The following is a 23,372-nucleotide window of genomic DNA, read 5'->3' as shown; positions in this document are numbered from 1 at the left end:
AAAGCCCTATAAGTCTGAGCACTGAACTAATGGGTGGTCGTTACAACTGTCATGCACGACTTGTGCCCTTCTCCAATCAGCTTCTCGATCTCAAAGAATACTCCCTAGACTGTGACCGCGTTGATGACCCACCCCCAAAAGTACATCAATGACGAAGAGGCACAAGCACAGCTGAGAGGCGAGGAGGAATAGCCCGAAAGGAAGAGGAGGGAGCCTGACGACCGCAACATAGAAAGGGTAGATAGAGACGACAAGAGACAAGACCACTAACCAGACGGAAGATTGAGGACTCCGTCTCCAACCTATAGAAATTTCACACCTCTGAACACTCCTCGGTTAGAAATTCTGATACAGATTCGTGATTGCAGCTATGTCAGGTAGCCAGAAAAGATGAAGTCCTAGAACAATAAGAGGAACAAGGACAACTGCCACAATAAGCGGCACCATCTCGAGGACCTGATCAGGTGCGGCTACCTTGGAGGGTTCATTGACATCAATGAAGACAAGCCCAAGGAAGAACCTCACTGGACAAACTGACCTCCAAGTCAAGCTCCCTAGCCGGAGTCATTGCCGTGATCTCAGGAGGGATGGCCTCCGGATGGGAGAGTAGCTCGGGTCGTAAGGCGTATTCGTAACTCCTCGAGATCGACGACATGGAGCAGAAAAGAAGGTGGGAGGATCTAATCGCCTTCACCGACAATGACCTTAGGTGTGTTCAGACCCTACATAATGATGCCATGGTGATCACAGTAGATATAGAAAACTTTGAAGTTCGGCGCATCCTAGTAAACACAAGAAGCTTGGCCGGCATCCTCTTCGAAGAAGCCTTTGAATAGCTCGACATAAGTAAGGAACATCTAACCCCGGTTAACACTCCCCTGTTGGGATTCTCTGGGGAGTCCCTCATGCCTAAAGGGAGGATCACCTTGCCCCTACTGATTGGAGATGGTAACATAACAACCATGACAATGGTGGACTTTATCGTCAACCGGTGCCTTTCGTCATACAACGCCACCCTCGGCCGGCCGACCTTGAATGCTCTACGAGCCTCTATCTCCACTTTCCACCTAACGGTGAAATTCCCGACTCCATACAAAATGGGAGTAGTGTGTGGAGACCAGAGAGCAGTATGACAATGTTACTTGACGTCCTTCTAAGGAAATTACCAAGCCATAGAGACGCTAACCACTAAGAGCATAGACATGCGAGATGAGCTGAAGACAAAGCATAGCTAGCCTATTGAAGATCTCATCCAGGTGTCGCTCTTTGAAGAAGACCCCAAGAGGATAGTCCAGGTCAGATCCCTCTTAGAAGATTATCTTCGGGAAGATCTTATATAGCTCTTGAAGGACCATGCTGACCTATTCACTTCGTCGGCCATGAACATGCCGGGGATTGACCCCAAGGTCATCACCCACCGCTTGAGCATTGACTCGCACTACCAATCCATCAAGTAGAAGAATAGGAGCTTCACTGCAGAACGGTGGCAAGTGATCAACGAAGAGGTCCAAAAGTTTCTCGACACTGACTTCATCTAGGAAGTAAAGTACTCGGACTGGTTAGCTAATGTAGTGATAGTGAAAAAAGCTAATGGGAAGTGGAGAATCTACATCAACTTCACTTACCTAAACAAAGCCTGTTCCAAAGACAACTTCCCCTTATTGAGAATTGACCAACTCATCGATGCAACGACAGGGCATGAATTTCTGAGCTTTATGGACACGTTCTTAGGTTATAACCAGATCCAAATGCATCTAGGCGACTAAGAGAAGACCACCTTCATCACCGATGGGGACTCTACTACTACAAGGCAATGCCCTTTGGCCTCAAGAACGCCGGCGCTACCTATCAACAGCTGGGGAATGAGGTGTTCAAAGATCATCTTGGCTGCAACATTGAAGCATATGTAGAGGACATGCTGGTGAAGAGCGAGAAGGCCGAGCACCACCTAGCCAACCTCAAGGAAGTCTTTGGCACCCTCAAGAAATATCAAATGAAGTTGAACCTGACAAAGTGTGCTTTCGGGGTTGGCTTTGGAAAATTCCTGGGATTCATGGTCACACAACGAGGAATCTAAGCTAACCCTAAGAAGATTAAGGCCATCCTCAACATTCAGTCTCTTGGGACCTAAAAATAAGTGCAGCGCCTCACCGGACGAGTAGCAACCCTCAAAAGGTTCATGTCAAAGTCCGTAGGCATATGCTTGTCCTTCTTTAAGGCCCTAAAGAGGACAAAAGACTTCTAGTGGACTGAGGAATGTGAATGGTCCTTTTAGAAGCTGAAGAGTATCTGAGTTCGCCGCCTCTCCTCACAAAGTCGAACCCTAGGGATGAGTTGCTGCTCTGTTTCTCGGCCAGAGACGAGGTGGTTAGGTCGGTATTGGTAAAGGAGGATGACCGGGTACAAAGGTCGATCTATTACACCAGCAAGGTCCTTAATGGCACAAAAACCTGATACTCAAATCTGGAGAAGGTCACCATGTACCTGATCACTTTGACAAGAAAACTTAGGCCATACTTCCAAGCCCACAATATCTAGGTATTTATTGACCAGCCTCTCAAACAAATCTTGTAGAGGTCGGAAGCATATTGATTCCTAGTTAAATGGAGCATGGAGCTGAGCAAATTCGACATCAACTATGAGCCTCGACCGGCCATCAAATCCCAAGCCTTGGACGATTTGCTGCTCGAATGCACCTTTTCAGCACAAGACCCAGTTTTTGCGCCACCGATATGGACTCTCCATGTGGATAGTTCATCCAACAAGCAAGGTAGCGGAGTTGGCCTCATCCTCCTCGGCCCCGATGACACCGTACTAGAGCACGCCCTCAGGTTCAAGTTTAAGACATCCAACAAACGAAGCTAAGTACGAAGTTCTGATTGTGGGACTTTAGCTTGCATTAGATTTTAGTGTCTGACGAGTCGAGGCCTTTAGCGACTCCCAGCTTGTGGTCAACCAGATCCACAGACAGTTTGAGATGAAGACACTGACCAAAACAAAAGTAACCAAAGCATACAAGAAAACTTACCGATGGTGCTTGAAGCGCGAGCACGCTCTCTAGGGCGTCATTTGAAGACACAGAGAGTTCACGCCTAATGGCCGGCATCAACAGACCTTGAAGAAGCTGCTCGGCCACACCCTCTATCTCTAGCCCATCCTCAGGCCAAACACTCCACCTTGACACGTAGACCGTGGGGTCATCGCCCTCCATCATGTTTCCATGCGTAGGAGGAGAGTGGACGGCCTGAGCACCGTCCTCTGAGTCAACTACAACCACATCTTTGCCGGCCTACCTCGACCTCTTCTATTGTCGAGGAGTGCATTTTGCGGACCTATTGCACCTTGTCACATCGAGGCTGACCCCCTGAGTCCTTTCGGCCCATGCCCTACCTGCCGTGGCCCTCATACAGCAAGACATCTCCTCTCAACTAGCCATCTCGATACATGCACAAGACAAACAATACATCAGCACCAAATGAAAAAGCTTGGAAAAAAAGAGAAACCAAAGGTGTTAGCAAGACAAAAAGACCAGCCACCTCACTCATCAGCCTGGCACTGATTAGCTTTGAGAAGGATGTGTGTTCCATCACATTGACCTCCTTGATCATCCCTATTGACGCCCTCTCTTCCTCGATGAGCTGAGTTGGGGTGGGCGCCTTCACTTTTGTCCTCGACTTCTAGAGCTCAGCCGAAAAAGGCGAGCCTCCAGGACATCGCATAAAGAAGAATTTCTCCTTCTAGTACTTCATCGAAGATGGGGCCCCGACCAACACCTTGATGTGCTGCCAAGCTGAGAAATAATAGTACCCTTGCTGGTGGTGCTTCAGTCGGAGAAAATTTGTAACCGTCCCCAGGTTAATCTCAAGGCCGTGGATGAAGCAATAAGAGAGAAGGCCGACTAGAAACCTAAATGAGTTCGGCATCAATTGGATAGGCAACACCCGATACCACCTGAACACCTTGACAAGCCCCTCGCACAAGGGAAATCTCAGCCTGGCTATCAGGCTGTGTTTATACACACAGCTCTTGAGCACCTAAGTTCGTACTCCTCAGGTATACAGTACAAGGCTTTGATCTAAGATATGTCCCTGGGCACCAGACAACACAGAGTGGTCTTGAATTGACGGCCCCGCCTCAGCCTCTTCAGCCTTGGCGACCCGCTCAGGATTGGATTCCACAAAATCCTCGGCCTCGGCCCCCTGGCCATCAACCTCATGAGTATTGAGCATGGTAGCCTCGATGAGAGACCCCAGTTCAGACTCAACACATGAAGAAGAGGAAGCAAAAGAAGAGGAAGAATGGGAGGAGTCAGGGACAAGGAAGACATCTTACCAAACTTTAAAGTTTTGGACCGCAGAATTGAAGCAACACCAAGCCGAAGACTACCTCTTGTAGAGCTTTGCAAATACTTCTTACACAAATGGCAAAGTAGAAATGCTCTTCACCCCCTTTTATAGGGCCCTCGACGATCCAAGTCAATGACATAGATCAAACACCACCCTCTAACAGCTCGAGAAGATGAAACAATGCCACTACCCTTCATGCACATGTAGCCTTGGGAAGCAAAGCAATGCTTCTACTGACTCATCTTGGAAATGGTATGAGCCTCGAGCCAACCGGTTCAACCCCAATTCGGTCAAGCCAGATAGTGCGCTCAACCAGAGTTCAAATTCAAGTTCCTTATTCGAGAACTGAAGAGCTCTTCCACGCCACACCATATTCGAGCACTACATTCCTTGACTTTGGAACTAGGGCAGTGGTGTTTGGGTTATGGTTGAGTTAGCCTCTGGTTCCACGTGTCACCTCTGTGGCAGCTTTATCACTTTGGCCACGTTGGCATCACATAATCAGATAAGTACAACCAAGACAGGAGAGTGTCGTATAGATAAGGAGGACAACTCTATCGGGGATTAGGTCTTATCTCGAAGGCCTTAGCGGACAACATCATCCCGACAACCCCGAACGCCTTATCCGAATCGGACACTAATCTTCGGCTATAAGTAGGTAATCCTCGCTCAAGGTAAGGGGCTTTTGACTTCCAACACCCATACTGTTACTCAACATTGCTCTCAACTACTCGGAACAACCACCCAACATTCTTGACTAACTTGAACGTCGGAGTACCTACCTAGGGAATAACTTCTTGGGCCTCTAACCATTTTCTTGGTTTTAGATCTTGGAGCGTGGGTTCGTTTTCCACCTCAGCCTCATCCAGTTGGTAGGACTATCTGATTGCGGCCTCGATTCAAGAAACACTTCAGATGGTGCAGCATTCAATTTTATGAATTGAATTAATTAAGTAGTTAAAGTTTGTGCTGAGATGATGAAGTTTCACAGTCAGGCTGACTTTGGAAAGAATATACAAATATTATAAAACTCTGGTATGACTTCTTCAATGGCAAGCCAATCCAATAGCGTATTCATACATAAGTAACCCTAACCCCGCTTTATGTTCAACTAAACCAAGGACCCAAAAGTAAGTTTACAAAGCTGAACCCATTTCAAGCTGAAGACTAGTGTTATAAAAAATGCCCAGAAACGGAATGACTTTGGGCTTTGGGTTGTAATAAATGGTTCGACCATCTGAATAAAAAATTGGACAACCGGTGGCATCATAAGTATGTAATAAATATATAAATATAAATAATAGATAAAATGTATAAAAATAAATAAAATTACAGAAAAAATGCAAAAAAAAGTTAGTTAGACATGTTTCTAATATTATATATTCATCTTATTGTACAAAATTAAGTGTGTGAATGTTGTTATTAATAATGAAAATGGTTAGAAATATTTATAAGTTAAATGCTTAACCCATGAGGCCATGATCTGCTGATTTGGTTGAACGAGACAATGGTTCAACGGCCAGGTCATTGGGTTGTTGGTCAATGCATTTTTGTAGGGCTTATGGGTCAACTCTATCCGATGAACCCAAATTGTCCGAACCAACTCTAATGGTTTTGGTTTCATGATTTTGTCCTGATTAATAATTGGACCGGTTCTAGTTCATGTCTGTCTCGAATTGATTCAGATCCATAACTGATTATTTTATTATATATACAATGTTTTTCTTTTAATTTTCATATAATTTTGATTGTTTGAAATGATAAGGTTGATAGATAATAAACAAGATAATATTAGTTAAAATGTTTAATTTATTAACATATAATATAATTTAGTGTTTTCTATCATTTTTATTAAGCTTGTATTATCAATATTTAAATTTTAAGTTATTATTTAAATAAACAAATATAGTTTTCAGTATAATTGGGTGTAGACATGACCCAATTAATTTTGGATCCGTAATTTTGCCCCAATTAATAATTAGTTCGGGACTGGTTTTCCTTGAACTTGACCCGTTAACAGCCCTAGATTTTTGCCAACAATGGCTCAATGGGTAAAATGGACCAAAAGACTGGACCATGGTTCTGGCTACCTTAATTTCTAGGTCCTAGTTAAATGGTGGTTTTATGGACTAATTAACCGTCTGATTAACAAATAAAACCGTGACCCATTGGTTTTTAATCTGGTCCGAGTCTTACAACCTTGACCTCATTATACCCAAGACCAGATCAATAATCTTTGCATTAAGAAATGATCTAACAGAAAAACAAACTAGACGACTTAGTGCTTGAACCTTGGTTCATGAGATGGTGATGGCTGCGTGGTATAAAAACAAAACAGGTCAATAGTGATTTATCACATGAAGGGGAGACGGGACAATAACAAGAAGACAACATTTGACTTAAGTTACAATTACAAACACTTATTTTCATGCATTGACCAATATCACATTTTTTTTCTGTTTAGAAAACGCCACAACATTCCTATTCATAGAGAGAAATGGTTGTCAAAGAAATAAATTAAAAAACCAATTAATAATGGACAAATACAACACTAAGAACTTATTTTGTTGGAGAAGCTTCTTGGAAGAAAGCAACCACGTTAGGTTGGGGTTTGGGACTGTAGCACTAAATGAGTAAATGGGTGTCATGGAAAGCTTCTCCATTAATGCCAAAAGTCAGCTTGGTTAGATGAAATTGATCATGTCTAATCTACTTCCCAAAGTTCCTATAACTTTACGCATTGAATTTGGGTTGGGATTTTGGACCTTTAGGACTAAATGGGTCTCCTTTAAAGCTTCTCCATTAATGCGAAAAGCAGCTTGGTAGATCTCAGTCATAGACATAGAAATTACTTTCATATTTTTTAAAGTACAAAAATATGATATAACATTTCTATTGAATATTTCGTTAGGGAAGATGATGATGTCACTGTAACTTTCGAGGAGAAGCTCTAAGGCGCGTCTGAAGACACTGTCTTTAGAATGTTATTTACCCCAACTCAGTTTTACTGAGTTTGCTGTTGGGTTACAGACAAATTCGTTCCCAAGATACAACAGAGCCTTGGGCGAGAATCTGCAACCAGCAAAGTTGAAAAGTCTTCAAAGAAACCTTCTGTGAGACTGTAGCAGACCGGACTGAGAGAGAGAGAGAGAGTGAATTTCAAAATTGTGTGTTTTGGAGTTTGATTCATGCTCCTTAAATAATTTGTGAAGAGGTATGAAGAAAAGGTAGGTGCTGGTTTAGAGAAGGCACCTTGAACAGTCACAATTTCAAACATTGTGACTGTTTAAAAAATAGTTAACAATTGGTGACTGTAACTTTGAATTGTGCCTCTTGATTACACCCGATCGAATTGTGACCAATGAGATTAACGGTCATCAACGGTCATCAACGCATCAAAACCAGAGCTGTCCATCGCGAGCCACACGGGTGCGAGCAAAGTGCGCCTCTAAAGCACCTCATTGTGCCGCACACACGCGCACGCACGCTGCATGGTATCAAATCCCCATACTCTCCTCTACTAATTCTAAGGAGTGTAAATCAACTCCTATTGAAAAATTGAAAACAAAACTTATAATTTTCCAATGTGGGACAAGTTCAAAACTGGGTTTTTGTAAGAGAAAAACCGATTTTTCAACCAAGTGTGCAGGTGCAATTTCTCATGTAATTGACCAATCAAACCCATTGGATTTAATCTCTTATGAGAATAAAATCCAACAATCCCCCACATTGATTGATCAATTACATAATTCTCTCTCAATCGAAACTACTATGACACAGTTATGCATACAAAAGGTGTTTATCAACTTAAATCTCTTGTTAGTATAGTTATTTCAGAGCCTTGTCAAAGTTATTGGTGGTAAGACCTTAAACCAATTACTCTCAAGACAGACCGGAGACACCTATACACACAAAATGTTCAGTCTCTACAAGAGTTTCAAGTTTTTCTCAGCACTATTATGACCATGTGCTTCTTTTCTAGTTTCATGAACAATCCCGAGAGCAAACCCAAACCCTCATGAGAAGCGGCACCACTTCTATGTTCACATAGGTGAAGTTCCACTATGCGCTCCGTTATTTGACACATTTCAGAACTTCATTAAGAGTTTATCTCAACCTCTCATCATAACGGACATCATTGTTTAGTTGTGATGGAAAATTTCTCAATATCAGTGCTAATAGTCACATTGTTGTTACCCATTAAACCCAATACTGATGGTTTTCAGTTTAGGTTGGGTTACCATTACAGGTGACTAAGTAATGGTTTTAATCACATCTCTTTGGTTGTCATTCTTACCAATTCTCTGGCCAAGCCTTTGGTAAGAGGATTAACCAAGTTTTTACTTGACCTCACATAAATTATAGTGATGACTCCATCTTGAATCAGTTGCCTAACAAATCCATGTCTTAGACTTATATGTCTGGACTTACCATTGTAGGTACCACTATATTCCCTTGACAGAGTTGCCTCACTATCACAGTATATAGAAAATGGAGGCATAGGACTAGGCCAAAGTTTTATATTCAATAATAAATTTCTAATCCATTCAGCATCTTTTCCAGCAGTCGCTAAGGTTATGAATTCAGATTCCATGGTCGAGTGAGATATACAAGTTTGTCTTTTGGATGCCCAAGAGGTTGCACTCCCACCAAGGACAAAAATCCATCAAGATGTGGACTAGTTATCTCCATTACCGGTAATCCAACTTGCATCAGTGGACCCTTCTAGTACAACTGGATAATCATAGTAAAACAAGCCAAGTTTCAAGGTTCTCTTGAGATACCCAAGAACTCTCCCAATTGTCTTTCAGTGCTCTGCACCGGGATTACTTGTAAACCGACTGAGTTTACTTACTGCAAATGCAATATCAGGTCTAGTACAAAGCATAACATACATCAAGCTTCCTACTGCACTAGCATACTCAAGTTGTGCAATTGCTCTACCTGTATTTTCTACTAGCTTTATACTAGAATCATATAACGTGCTATATTCTTTAAACCCTAAATGCTTAAATTTCTCAAGTACTTTCTCAATATAATGTGATTGGCTTAATGCATAAGCCCTACTATGCTTTTTAACTTTTATTCCCAATATGGTATCTATTTCTCCTAAATCTTTCATCTTGAAGACAGGGGATAAATAGTTTTTAGTTTCATTATGCCAACCATATTTCTACCCACAATAAGCATATCATCAACATAAAGACACACAATTACTCCATAATTTTTAGTGAATTTTGAGTAGATGCATCTATCAACACTATTATGTTTAAAACCAAAAGGTAGGATGCAAGAATCAAATTTCTCATGCCACTGTTTACGTGCTTGTTTTAATCCATATAGTGATTTAACCAATTTACACACTTTCTTCTCATTTCCAAGAAGAACAAATCCTTCTGGTTGTTTCATATAAACCTCTTCATTTAAATCACCATTTAAGAAAGCGATTTTAACATTCATTTGGTGAACAAATAAGTGATAAATGGACGCTAATGCTATGAGTGTTCTAATAGAAGTTGTTCTAGCCACTGGTGCATAGGTGTCAAAGTAATCAATCCATTCCTTTTGACTAAATCCTTTGGCTACCAACTTAGCCATAAAAGTTTGTACAGTTCCATCAGTGTTGTATTTTCTTCTAAAACCCGTTTATATTTTATTGGTTTTGATCCTAGAAGCAGTTCTACTAGTACCCATGTGTTATTTAACGTTATTGAATCCATTTAATCATTTATAGCTTCCTTCCAAAATGCAGCATCTCTAGAGGTCATGGCCTCACTATAAGTTTTTGGATCATTTCTAATGTTTAGGACAATAGGTATCTTATTTAAAATCTTCTCTCTATTAGCCTCAACCAAAAATACAGTTGACTAAAGAGAGATAAAATCTGAACTTAAGTGTTTCTCCGTTCTTTGTCTTTGACTTCTTCTAAGTCCTATTGTAGGTGTTACAATTGTGTCATTTCTTCTTTCAGTCTCATTATTATTAATAGGTATTGAGATCTGAGTTTCTTTGTCATTTTCTGTGGATTCATTTTCTATAGGTTCAGAACACAGTTTATTTTCAAAGAATTCAACATCTCTAATTTCAATTATTATGTTGGACTCTAAGTCTAAAAGCCTATAAGTTTTGCTATGTTCTACATATCCAACAAACATACTTTTCTTAGCTCTTAGTCCTAATTTGGTTCTTTTATGATCTGGAACTCTATAATATGCTAAGCACCCCTACACTTTTAGATATGCTAAATTAGGCTTTCTTCCTGTCCATAATTCATATGGGCATTTGTTATTAACTCTAGAAACAATTCTATTATGTAAATGGCAGGTCGTTAGGAGTACTCCCCCCCATAGGTTTAAGGGTGCATTATCTTTTAACAACATACAATTTATCATTTCTGTAAGTGCTCTATTTTTCCTTCAGTCAGGCCATTCTACTGAGGGGTATAGGGAGCAGAACACTGATGTATTATTCCAAATTCTTCACAGAAAGAATTAAACTCATTTTTAAAGTATTCAGCACCCCTATCACTTCTAAGGATTTTAATTTTCTTTTCTAGTTAATTTTCAACTTCAGTCTTATATAGTTTAAACATGTCAAAGGATTCATCCTTAGTTCTCATAAGGTAGACATAAGTGTACCTAGAAAAGTCATCTATAAATGTTATGAAGTATCTCTTACCTCTTCTAGTTAATACACCATTGAGTTTACAGATGTCAGAATGGATTAGTTTTAGAAGTTAAGAATTTCTCTCAACACTGGGGAAATGTTTCTTAGCCATTTTAGATTTTACACATATTTCACATTTTTCAATTGATTCATTACTGTAAGCAATTATACCAAGTTTGCTCATGTTCTTTATGGATTTAAAATTCAAGTGTGCTAATCTATCATGCCATAAAGAGAAAGAATCAATAATATAAACAGGAACTTTTCCTTCATTAATACTTAATTTGAACATAGTATTACAACCATATCCCTTTCCAACAAACATCCAATTATTGGATAGGATTAGTTTGTCGGATTCAAAGACAACTTTGAATCTCCTCTTACAAACAAGGTTTACTGAGACCAAGTTCTTTCTAATGTCAAGAACATGGAGAACATTCAGGAGAGTCAGTGTCTTTCCGGAGGTGAAGTTCAACTCTACGCTGCCTCTTCCAGCAACTTTGGTACATGTTTGGTTTCCCATCTGTACCTCCTGGCCATCAGTCACTTCTTCATATGTCTTGAACAAGGATTTGTCCTTGCAAACATGGACTGTGGCACCTGAATCAAACCACCATCTAGAAGATGATTTTGCCATGTTGACTTCAGTAATCATGGCCAAGAGACTATCTTCTACCATGTTTGCAGACTTGATTCCACCTTTTCGATGTCGGCAGACTTGGACATAATGCCCCTTCTTTCCACAAACATAGCATGGTCCTTTCTTATCGTTGCTCTTTTTGAAGTTTCCATCATTCTTCTTTACTTGCAATGCAGGGTTAGTCTTATTCGATCAATTTTCTACAAAATTGACCTTAGAGTTCAGCATACCGGTCAGGGTCTTATTCCTACTGTCTCTAATTTGAGACTCTTCTTCAATACGAAGGTGTTGCTGAATTTGCTCCAAGGTAAATTCTTCAGCCTTGTACAGAAGCTTCTTCCTGTAATCCTTCCAAGAGGGTGGAAGTTTGGCAATGATTGCTTCCACTTGGAAAGATTCAGGAAGGATGATGTCAAGGGATAGAATTTTGTTGACTATCACCTGTAATTCATAAACTTGCTCCAGTATGGGTTTATGGTCGTTCATGGTGAAAAAGTATTCTGCAATAAGATACTTATTCATACCTGCTTCTTGCACCTTGTATTTGAATTCCAGGGACTTCCAGATTTCTTTTGGAGATGTAAGTTCCTTGTAGAAGTTGTAGAGCTAGTCTGATAAAGCATTCAGTATGTGTCATCGGCACAGAAGTGAGTCATCTTCTCGTTTTGCTCTTTCCTTCTTTAGTTTCCCTAAGTCTTTGTCAGTGGGTTCAGGAAGTGATTGCAGATTCGGGTCCAGTAGATAGTATAACTTCAGTGTGGTCAGAAAGAAGATCATATTGTCTTTCCATCGATTGAAATTTGCTCTATCGAACTGGTCTAGTCGAACAAGATCTTGGTTCATCATCTTTATCGAAGTCATGCTTGTTTCCGCCTCCATTGCAGAATAATGTTCTAAAATTGTTGGGGAAGATGGGGTCACTATAACTTTGGAGGAGAAGTTTTGAGGCGCGTCTGAAGACATTGTCTTTAGAACATTATTTGCCCCCACTCTGTTTTACTGAGTTTGTTGTTGGGTTATAGGAAAATTCGTTCCCATGATACAATAGAGCGTTGGGCGAGAATCTGCAACCAGCAAAGTTGAAGAGTCTCTAAAGAAACCTTTTGTGAGACTGTAGCAGACTGGACTGAGAGAGAGAGAGAAAGAGAGAGAGCGACTTTTGAAATTGTGTGTTTTGGAGTCTAATTCATGCTCCTTAAATAATTTGTGAAGAAGTATAAAGAAAATGTACATGCTGGTTTAGAGAAGGCACCTTGAACAGTCACAATTTCAAACATTGTGACTGTTTAAAAAGTAGTTAACAGTTTATGACTGTTAACTTTGAATTGTGCCTCTTGATCACACCCGATCGAATCGTGATCATTGACCTCATCAACGCACCAAAACCAGAGGCGTTCATTGCGAGCCACGTGGGTGCGAGCAAAGTGCGCCTCTAAAGCACCTCATTGCGCCGCACACACGCGCGTGCGTGTTGCGCGGTATCAAATCTCCATACTCTCCTCTACTAATTCTAAGGAGTGTAAATCAGCTCCTATTGAAAAACTGAAAATAAAACTTATAATTTTCTAATGTGAGACATGTTCAAAACTAGGTTTTAGTAAGAGAAAAACTAATTTTTCAACCAAGTGTGCAGGTGCAATTTCTTATGTAATTGACCAATCAAACCCATTGGATTTAATTTCTTATGAGATTAAAATCCAACATATTTTATACTTCTACTTTCATACTTTTTATATTTTGTGCTTTTGGTAAAATAGTGTTTCCATTTTAATTAGTGTGACAGGGTAGTCATGCCAATAAAACTCTCGACCTTACCTTTGCTTGATGCTGATATAGTCGGACCACGCACCAGTTTCAGACTGTCAAACCACTGGAAACCATCACCGGAAGCATGAACAGGCATGCTTTTGTCAAACAAAGATAGCACTTTTGTTTTGGAAAGAATATTTTTCTAAATTTTTTATCAAATGATTTTTAAAGCAAAATTACCAAAGCAAAAGTATTTTATATATTTTATACTTTGACATTTTAAAAAATATAAAAGTAGCTAAAAGTCAAACCAAACAGAGCCAAGATTGATGTTTTATTTACTTTCCAAAGTTCTGTAGCTTAATTTATATTGAATTTGTATATTGGGTTGGGGTTTGGGGACTTTAAGACTAAATTGGGTCTCATGTAAAACTTCTCCATTAATGATACCAAAAGTCATCAGCTTGGTTAGATAAAATTGACGTCTAATTTACTTTCCAAAGTTCTGTAACTTTACATTGAATTTGTGTATATTGGGTTGAGGTTTTGTACTTTACGACTAAAATGGGTCTCGTGTAAAACTTCTCCATTGATACCAAAAGTCAGCTTGATTAGATGAATTTGACGTTTAATTTATTTTCCAAAGTTCTGATAACTTTACATTGATAAATTTTGTATATTGGGTTGGGGTTTGGGAATTTAGGACTAAAATGGGTTTCACGTAAATCTTCTCCATTAATGTCAAAAGTCAGTTTGGTAGATCAAATTGATGTCTATTTCACTTTTCGAAGTTCTATAACTTTAAATTGAATTTGTTATAGAGAGAGAGATGATCACCCAAATTTGTGGGATTAGATGGCCTACATGCTATTATCTAATAAGGTTTTGCCTCATCTTTATCTTTCAGTCAAGCAATGCCAAATAAATAATATTAAAGGTGTTAACTTTGAAAATATTGACTGCTTGAGGTTGTTAGAAAGTCAGACATTGATCACTAACGCCAACAATAATCTTTTACGGTTGCCTTGGGTTTGATTACCGTAAGATTTTTTATTCTATTTCTATGGGAGTGAAGATTCCATATTTCAATGCTGAATATTTCATTCACAACAAACCCTAAACTAGCTTTTATGTTCTGTATGCAGATGATTCTTTGCAAATAAAAAAATAGTATTTATCCATCATTTTGGGCAATAATAAAATATGATATTCTTTTAATAATATCAAACCTTTTTCATCAATTAAATAATTCAAATTGTTCTTATTCCCCATTAACATAGAGAATGTATCTATCATTCTAATAACGTTTACAAAGCTCAAAACAATGTTTCTTTAGATGGGGTTCATCACAGTTATTAGGGTTTTGCTGGCTATTGTGGATCACTAACCAAACTTAGCAATTAATGTGAAAAATGACCTTTTCCAGTAGTGTTCCTCTCAGGGATGCAATTAAATACTTTGAGGCTGTATTTGGTTGCAATGCAAATAAATTTGTGCTGATGTAAAATTATGATAGTGCAAATGATTTGATTGTAAATTCTGACCTATTTTTCTTTCAAATTTTAGTTTATTTTATTTGATTGCAGTACAAATGAAATAAATTAAGACATGAAGCAGAGTAAAGTAAAATCCAAAACAAAATTAAACCAGAATTTGCATTTTTTTTTATTTGCACTTCCATGCATTTGTACTAGTACAAATAAAATTGCATTGCATGAAATGCAGCCTTATGGTGTAAAAACACTCATATGGAAGTTGAAATCTAGTAGCTTATTTAAGCTATTAAAGTTGAGGCTTATTATAAAATAAAAGATAAGGAGAAAAAAAGTAAACGTTAACTTTATGCTGCATTTGGTTTGAAGGAAAAAGTTAAAAAAGGAAGAGAAAAATAGGAAAACTTTACAAACCTTATATAGGTTTCTTTACCTTTTTCTTCCTTTTCCTACATTTTCCTTCAAACCAAACATATGTGAATGCATGGGCTGACCTGAACCCTTATTTAATGAGATTGACTTCAGTCAAAACAAGGGCATAGTGTTCGAACAACCTTTACAACCTTTCATTGTTAGAATGGAATTTGCTCTCACTGAATCCGGTATCTTATTTAGCCAACCCTAATTTACAAAGAGAGAGAGGGAGGGAGGGAGAGGACCATATGGAAATTACAACTGTTTTAAAAGTGAATCCATGGGCTGACCCGACCCACACATCGCTTCACTGCAGCAGTACAAAACTGGATAAGAATGAACGCATATATAGATAGATGGGGTCATCAACAGATCAATCAACAAACCCTAGAGAGGTTCACTCATTGAACTTTCTTCTATCCATAAAAAGAGGCTAAAGTAAAAAAAAAAATTAGGTAAGGATCGATTCTACGAGAGCGCTCTCCCCAAGTAACCCATGAAATCCCTGTTTTGTTCATCATCCATTGGTTCAAAGTTTAGAAAACAAAAGCTAAAAGCTCAAAGTAAAAAACTAAAATGTTCTGTCTTTCTCCATCAAATGGGTGGGGGCAATACGAGTGCAGGTGCTATCTACGGAGTAAGAGAGCATGCGCTCATTGGATCACCAGCCATGGGAAAAAAAGGGAGGTAATTGTACACTACGATGACGCCAAATCTGGCGACCCAACCCACACGTTTCCCCTTTCTTCTCTCCCTCAGAAAATTTCAGAAATTACATACTGAGCAGAGGCCGGTCTCGTCCAGAGGAAGCATCCCCTGCTCTGCCACGCGGTCTCTCTCTCCTCTTTCTCTCTCTAAGCACACATCCCCATATAGATTCTCTCCTCTCACCCTCTTACATGTAACTTCCAGACACATGCACACGCACACTCTCTAGATTTTTTCTCACTGGAGCGCCACGTCACGACCGGGTTACCGTCTAACAACCGCCCGCCGGCCCCATCAGCTGAGCTGTAAACCACTGTAGCTCAGCCCACCTCTCTCGCAGTAGAAGAAAATGCGTATAAATTGGAAGGGAAAAGGAAACTTACGAGAAGAAAAATAGGAAATAAAAACTCTCTGCTTCTCAAACTCAATCTATCTCTGTATCTGTGTTTTGATGACAAAAAAATGCCCGCTTGGTGGGGAAGAAAGTCTCACAAAAGCAGCAAAGCAGAGCAGAATGAGCAAGTGAACCAGCACAATCTTAGCAAAAGTTCAGAAGTCAAGGAGGATAAGAAGAAGGGGAAGGAGAAGCCCAAAAGCTTCGATGAGGTCTCGGCCATCTTTATAGCTCGCAAATCTGCAAGGACTAGTAAGGAATTCGTAGTTTCAGTTGGTGGGTCTTCGTTTGGTTCAGACTCCGATGGGCATGTTGGTGTTGGCGGCGGCGGCGGCGGCGGCGGTGGTTGTGGTGGTGGTGGAGTAGCGGAGAAGAGGGGTCATCCTTTGCCTCGGCCTTCAGTGTCGTCGTCGCCGAGTTTGGAGATTGATCATGGTGTTGGGTCTGGCTCTGGGTCGGTTTCGAGTATCAGCTCATCTGGGTCTGATGATTCGACTCCTGATCTTGGGTTATTTGGTGGCTACAGGTGGGTGTCTCGCCTCTGTTCCTTTCTCTGCTGTCTGAATTGGAATTTGTGGTTTGTGGGGGTTGTTTATCCTGGAGGAATTTCAAAGATTGGTTTTTGTTCTGGATGACTCAAGTGGGCTTCGTTTCTGTATCAAGAAGCGATGCTTGTGTGATTCGAATTCTAGCTGATTAATTGATTGACGGGTAATTTCTGATGGAGATGATAATAAACTGTTCTGATAATTAATCGTTATGAGGAAATAGTGTAGGGTTTTGTTTCCTATTCATTTTTCCTAAAAAAATTAGTATGTTCTGATTTGTCTTCTGTGAAATTATTGTTGATCAGTATCTATTTTCCCTCCCTTTTTTATTGGAAGATGTGAAATTGAGTTTGATTTTGATTTTCTTATCTGAATTTCACTTGTGTATGTTAATTATTACCAGTCTCACTTCTGTTTTTCTTTCTGATTGTTTAGTTTCCTAATTATACTGGGAGCATAGATCTATCTGCAGCAATTATTTAAGTATTTTATCTAGCTCCCCCCTTTTCCCCTTGGGTCTCTCTCTTCCTCCTTTTTTTTCTCCCTTCTGACGTTTTGGGGATCGGCAAGCGGACTTGGTCCTCATGTGTCAGAGGTTAACCGGTCAAGAGGGGTTTATAATTTAACATTCACAGGTTTTGGTGGAGGAAGTTTTCATAGAGTCAAGAATATTATTTCCCCCTTTTTTGTTGAGCAACAAGCCAACAACAGCTTGTGTTTGCTAAAGAGAAGAACATGAAAAATAAATACATTCAGTTCACTAGATTTCTGTTTTGTTTAATTTTGGTCATATATTGGGCTGTTGCAAGGAATTATACAATCCAAGGTTTTAAAGCTGGAATGCTATCACAGTTTCAGATCTCATTGTTAGTTTCTTTCTGCCTCTCTGTTAATAAACTAAGCACATGGACCTATTCAATTCTTTTGAATTTGTTAAGTTGTATTACTTTCACCTGGAAAATTTTGATTATGCTTCTCCATTACTCCTCACAAAAACATTTTCTATGGATATTCCAGAGCATATGGTGAAACCAAGTTCAACCAAACATCAAGAAGCCCAGGTCCAGGATCAAGAGCAGCCACTCCATCCACTCCCTCATCACCTTTGCATCCACGAATGTTTGGAATGAGTCTGGAGTCTCAAACAGGGAAACAAGAAGATGGGAGGAGTATATGTCATCCACTGCCACTTCCTCCAGGTTCTCCCACTAACCCTTGTGCCTCACCTAGTAGAAGAAGTAGTGGGACCTTCGATAGCTCACTTAGTCTTAGATCGAAATGGAAGAAGGGAAAGCTTCTAGGAAGGGGCACATTTGGTCATGTTTATCTTGGATTTAACAGGTAGCAGTAGTTCCTCTTATCAAGCCTACATTCTCTAAATTTATGAATTATTTTTTATTTCTGAATTGGTTACATATTTTTTTTCTTTGGTAAAGAAAACCAATAGGTATTAGGAATTGGAAAAGAAAAAGAACTTTGCATTAGATCATGAAGAGAAAATGACCTTTTACTCTTTTTCCATGTTTAATGTGCCATGACAGTGAGAGTGGACACATGTGTGCTATAAAGGAAGTCAGAGTCATCTCTGATGATCGGACATCAAGAGAGTGTCTCAAACAACTGAATCAGGTTTCTCTCTCTCTCTCTCTCTCTCTCTCTCTCTCTCTCTCTCTCAGACATCGACTGGGCACCATATTACTTCCTATAATCCTATTTATTATTTAGGGTGGTTATTCGAGTGCATCTGTTTTTGGTAAGCGGATAATGCCTCTACTTAAGGGTTAGAATGTACCCTAATGCCCTTTTTTGTTATATAGAGGTATCTATCTTTAGTCTTTTAACAGAAATGTGTCTGTTCTATCAGAAATTAAGCGTGCTTAATTGATTACTTTTATTATACAGGATTTAACTCAATTTGTTTGTATGAAACAGGAGATATCATTGCTTAGTCAGCTTTCACATCCAAACATTGTTCAGTATTATGGAAGTGAACTGGTATGAATTACAATTGTTTACCTAACTCTTGTTTGAAAACATTTTCATGCTCACAAGATTCGTGTTACTATTGCCCTTGTAAAGTACTACCAGAATAGAAAATAGAAATTTCATTCATTAGTGTAAAAAAATGCTGTGGACTGCAGCATTTGCTTAAGCCTCATAAGTTCTTTCTTTATTTATTTATTGTAGTATTTCAGCAAATATAAACTATTTTTCTATGGTATTGAGCCGGGTAGGAGATTAGGAGGTTAAACTGAACTAATCGTGGTCAGAGTTGAAAGTTTAATATTCTTATATTTCTTGGAGCCGTAAGATGTTTTCATGATGCAAAACCTCTTATTGAATGAGCGATATGTTCATACAAGTTTTCTGTCTCATTCGTGTTCATGTCTCATGAAGCATTCATACTTCAGACTTGCACATCAAGGTGCTTTATCTATGTCTTGAATGTCTGTAAAAACACTGGTCTTATTTCGATGGCAATCTTAGGTTTCAGGTTTCATACCGTCTTTGTTACTGTACACTAGGTACCTATGTAGACATTTAATAATTCTGATATGACAAGGTAAACAGCAGGAAAAGAAGAATGGCTTACAGATAGCTAAGACAAATTGATTGGCCATATGCCTTAAAACTTGGATATGCATAGAATGCATCCAAATTCTAAGCTCTTAAATGCCTCAACTCAGAATCCGGCTGACATTTTAATGTAAACAAAGCTCACTCCATATATCAATGAAATAATCCTGAAAACTTCATGACTGCAGGGGGAAGAGAGACTCTCAGTTTATTTGGAGTATGTCTCTGGGGGCTCCATCCACAAATTACTTCAGGAATATGGTTCTTTCAGGGAACCTGTTATTCAAAACTACACCAGACAGATTCTTTCAGGGCTTGTGTACCTACATGGAAGGAATCATATACACAGGTACTCGGTTGTTATTAGTAGTTCCTGTTGCAGAAATTCTCCTGTGTCAGTAATTCTTCAGCTTTCCATAATTTGGAACTTGAAGAAAATGCTTTACCTGGCAGGGATATTAAAGGGGCCAACATACTTGTAGATCCTAATGGTGAAATTAAGCTTGCAGACTTCGGCATGGCCAAACATGTAAATCTCTTGTTCTTGGAAACAAGCTTATCTCCAGAACAGTAGAATTGTATTCATGTATAAATTAGAGATGTAGTATAGAAAAGTTAAATGGACTTGTTATTGAATGGATTATGATACACAATGATGTTCATGCAAGAAGTCTTTGAAAAATAAAAAATTTCATTCGTTGAAAGTCCTAAAAGGGAGGGTAGTAATCAGTTTTCATGCTTATCCATTACTCATATAAGGGTCATTTTATCCCTCTTTTAAGCAGATCACATCATATTCTACAGTGCTCTCCTTTAAAGGAAGTCCTTACTGGATGGCACCCGAGGTATTTATATTTGGAATTTCATTTTTTATCCTTTTCTTCTTTTTTCATTATGCTCAGCACTCTTAAGTCTTAACCTCTATTGTCAATGTATTCTATCCAGGTTATAATGAATTGTACTAAAGGGTACAGTCTCGCTGTAGATATTTGGAGCCTTGGATGTACAATTCTTGAAATGGCAACGTCAAAACCACCTTGGAGCCAATATGAAGGGGTACTGTAGAATTTCCTTAACCTATTTGACAACGTTAATTTTTTTGTTAGACTTCACTCTAACATCACATTCTTTTATTGAAACTGACAGGTTGCTGCAATGTTTAAAATTGGAAATAGCAAAGATATTCCTGAAATTCCAAATCATCTTTCTAGTGATGCAAAGAGCTTTTTGAATCTCTGCCTGCAGAGAGACCCGGCTGCACGTCCTACAGCTGCACAGTTGTTGGATCATCCCTTTGTTCGAGACACAGCTGCAGCAAGAGCTAATATAAACATCAATACAACTTATGATGCCTTGCCTTCTTCTTTTGAAGGAAGTCATACAAGGGTAACATCTTGTAGATTCTCAAAATCTATGTTAAAATATTGAAAGTTTTGAGTTTCAGATCGTTCACCTTGAATTAATGAGTACTAGTTGAAGAGATTAAAGATTTTGATAGGTTGATTCAATCATAAGCCTTGAACATGTGTATTAATGGGAAGTTACTACCAATCACATGATGCACATACTCATCAGTCTGGAGAATCAGCTTAATTCGCCATCTTATGTAATGTGTTGATCCAAAGTTTAATTGTTCTGATTCATATATCATGACTAATGACTGTGCAAATGTAAGTTCATTATCTGGTGATATTTTCTTGAAAGAATTTTTGTATCATGCACAACTGGAGGAGTTCGATCCTTCAGGTGGTCTTGATTGATGAGCATATGCAAAACATATCTAGGGTAGAGATATTTTCTGGTTAAAAATTTTTTCCACAATAACATCATGTTTGTTGCATTATATCTTCATGCAATGATTCAGTTTAATGTAATGTTGTAGAAGATCAAGTCTTGAGCATATCTCTGTTAAATGGATTAGTGCAACTACTTCAACTTGATTATCTCTATATTTATTTGTTTTAGAACCATAGGGTCTTTAACAGCTGCATAAGGAAATACTCAGAAAGGAAGCTTAAATATTACATAAGAATGGTTGTTATAGAATCATTCTTTAGTTCATGTTTATGCACTTTTTTATCTTTTCTCTCTATTCTCTTTTCCTGTTCACATTCCTCCCACTAGACTAGAGGGAGGGAGGGAGGGAAAGTAAATTCTTTACATGTATGCAAGAAAACTGTCAGAGATGAAACCTATACATGATATGAGATATATTGGTACTGAAGGAGTGAGGGAGAAAATGAAACTCTTTGGGCTTGTGAAGCAATGTGGTTGGGCCAAATTTGCATCTCCCACTCAACCATTTTCAATTTTTTTTTTTAAATCCGAATAGAATTATGAAATAATTTGCTCTGGACTATGTTCTGTTATTCCTTCAAATTCTTCCGTTAACATTTTCTTTTCAGAATACTTATGTTTTGAACACTACCAGATTTTGACTTGAATTTTTTGCTTTTAAAGCAGACAGTCTCCGAATTGCCCTTTAACAGGACAAATGTGACTTCACTGCATGGAGATTATGGGATGAAACAGGTTGTTACATCTTCAAGAGCTTTCAAAAGTTCTAGGTAAATATACCCAGCCAGCGAGCCTCCAGTTTAATTATTGCTGAATCATCCCCCTTTCATGATGTCTAGCTGTTTCACCAAGGTTTCATTGAATAATAACTTTGATAGTCATAATTTATCTGCAGAGATAGTGTGAGACTCAATGTGTCATTGCCGGTGTCTCCATGTTCAAGTCCATTACGAAATCATGGCACAGCAAATAGGAGCTATTTTCTGTCCCCTCCTCATCCGTCTTACTCATTTGGAGCGCAGAGTGGTTATGGTCCAACTGATTATTCAGCTTTATCAACAAGACCAAATACAAATTTCCCTACTGATGCCTGGTGGGACAACCCCCAGCCAAGAACCACAACACCAGGTGGGTCCCCAAGAAGACTTTACCTAGGACATCATGTTTGTGAAGAACAAAACAACAGCTTTTCTGGTCATAATTAATACCTGCTGGATCAAAAATGAAATATGTCCGAAAGGATGTGATACTCTTTATCTCTCTCTCTCTGTCTATGAGAGTGATGGATTTATTGCCCGGGGATGAGGCTAGATGAGGATCTCTTCTTTTGCTTCCTCATGTAAACAGATGAAACTCTGAAGCCATTGAGCTTGATGCCATGGCTGAACATGAAAAAGAGAGTTGGGGAACCTCTGGCTGTTGAATTTTTGATACCTTACCTCCTCATGATCATGATCATTGTAACTTCAAGGAGGTTGTAACAAAATCTAATGTGTATATAATAAATGCCTTCTATCTTCATATCAGTTCTGGTCTCTGGGCTTTTTTGGTGGATTTATAGTTTTAGTCAGTTATGGTTGGTGCCTTGGTTGGCCTTTTTTTTTTTTTTTTTTATTTCTTCCCTTCTTTGGGGGTCTTCATGATTTTGTATTCAATTTTCAAAATTATGTTACTCCTTTATCTGTAGAGGTATTGTTTAGTTTAACCCTTAATTCATTACAGCCATCTGACATATTTGACTAGAGGAAGTATCGATGACGTTTTTAGTTTCATTTAGAAAAATCGACTCTGTTTTCTAAAACCAGTAATTCAATAAGGCTGTGTTTGGTTTTAAGAAAAGGTAGGGAAAGTTAGGGAAACCTATACAAGGTTTCTACGGGTTTCCCTACCTTTTCCTTCCTTTCCCTACCTTTTATTTCAAACCAAACAGTCTAAGAAGATATATTGAAAAAAAAAAATCATATTTTCACTTCCGTATGGTTTACATAGGCTATTACTGATCAGTGTTAGCACACATCAAAATCTTTATCTACACCCTGG

At 38.9% G+C, this 23,372-nt stretch overlaps 1 protein-coding gene across 4 annotated transcripts; it reads left to right on the top strand.

The window, feature by feature from the left end:
- Window positions 1-15,761: 15,761 nt before the first annotated feature.
- LOC148876115 (mitogen-activated protein kinase kinase kinase 3-like) lies at window positions 15,762-22,858 on the top strand. 4 transcript variants are annotated; one of them, XM_088966127.1, is made up of 11 exons: window positions 15,762-16,936; window positions 17,976-18,299; window positions 18,500-18,587; window positions 18,891-18,953; window positions 19,724-19,884; window positions 19,989-20,064; window positions 20,321-20,380; window positions 20,481-20,591; window positions 20,682-20,921; window positions 21,999-22,102; window positions 22,228-22,858. In XM_088966127.1, the coding sequence occupies exons 1-11, from the start codon at window positions 16,479-16,481 to the stop codon at window positions 22,535-22,537; spliced, it is 1,995 nt and encodes a 664-aa protein (XP_088822253.1). In that variant the 5' UTR covers window positions 15,762-16,478; the 3' UTR covers window positions 22,538-22,858. The 4 variants fall into 4 exon arrangements, with proteins under 4 accessions (XP_088822253.1, XP_088822252.1, XP_088822255.1 ...); XM_088966126.1 differs by having other exon boundaries at window positions 15,912-16,936; window positions 21,996-22,102; XM_088966129.1 differs by having other exon boundaries at window positions 16,402-17,121.
- Window positions 22,859-23,372: the final 514 nt, after the last annotated feature.

The sequence above is a fragment of the Nelumbo lutea genome, chromosome 1 (genome assembly GCF_056320005.1).
Source record: "Nelumbo lutea isolate HS-2025 chromosome 1, American lotus-T2T, whole genome shotgun sequence".
NCBI classification, from domain to species: domain Eukaryota; kingdom Viridiplantae; phylum Streptophyta; class Magnoliopsida; order Proteales; family Nelumbonaceae; genus Nelumbo; species Nelumbo lutea.
The sequence above is the reverse complement of the archived record's forward strand: the minus strand, read 5'-3'. Positions and strand labels throughout refer to the sequence as shown.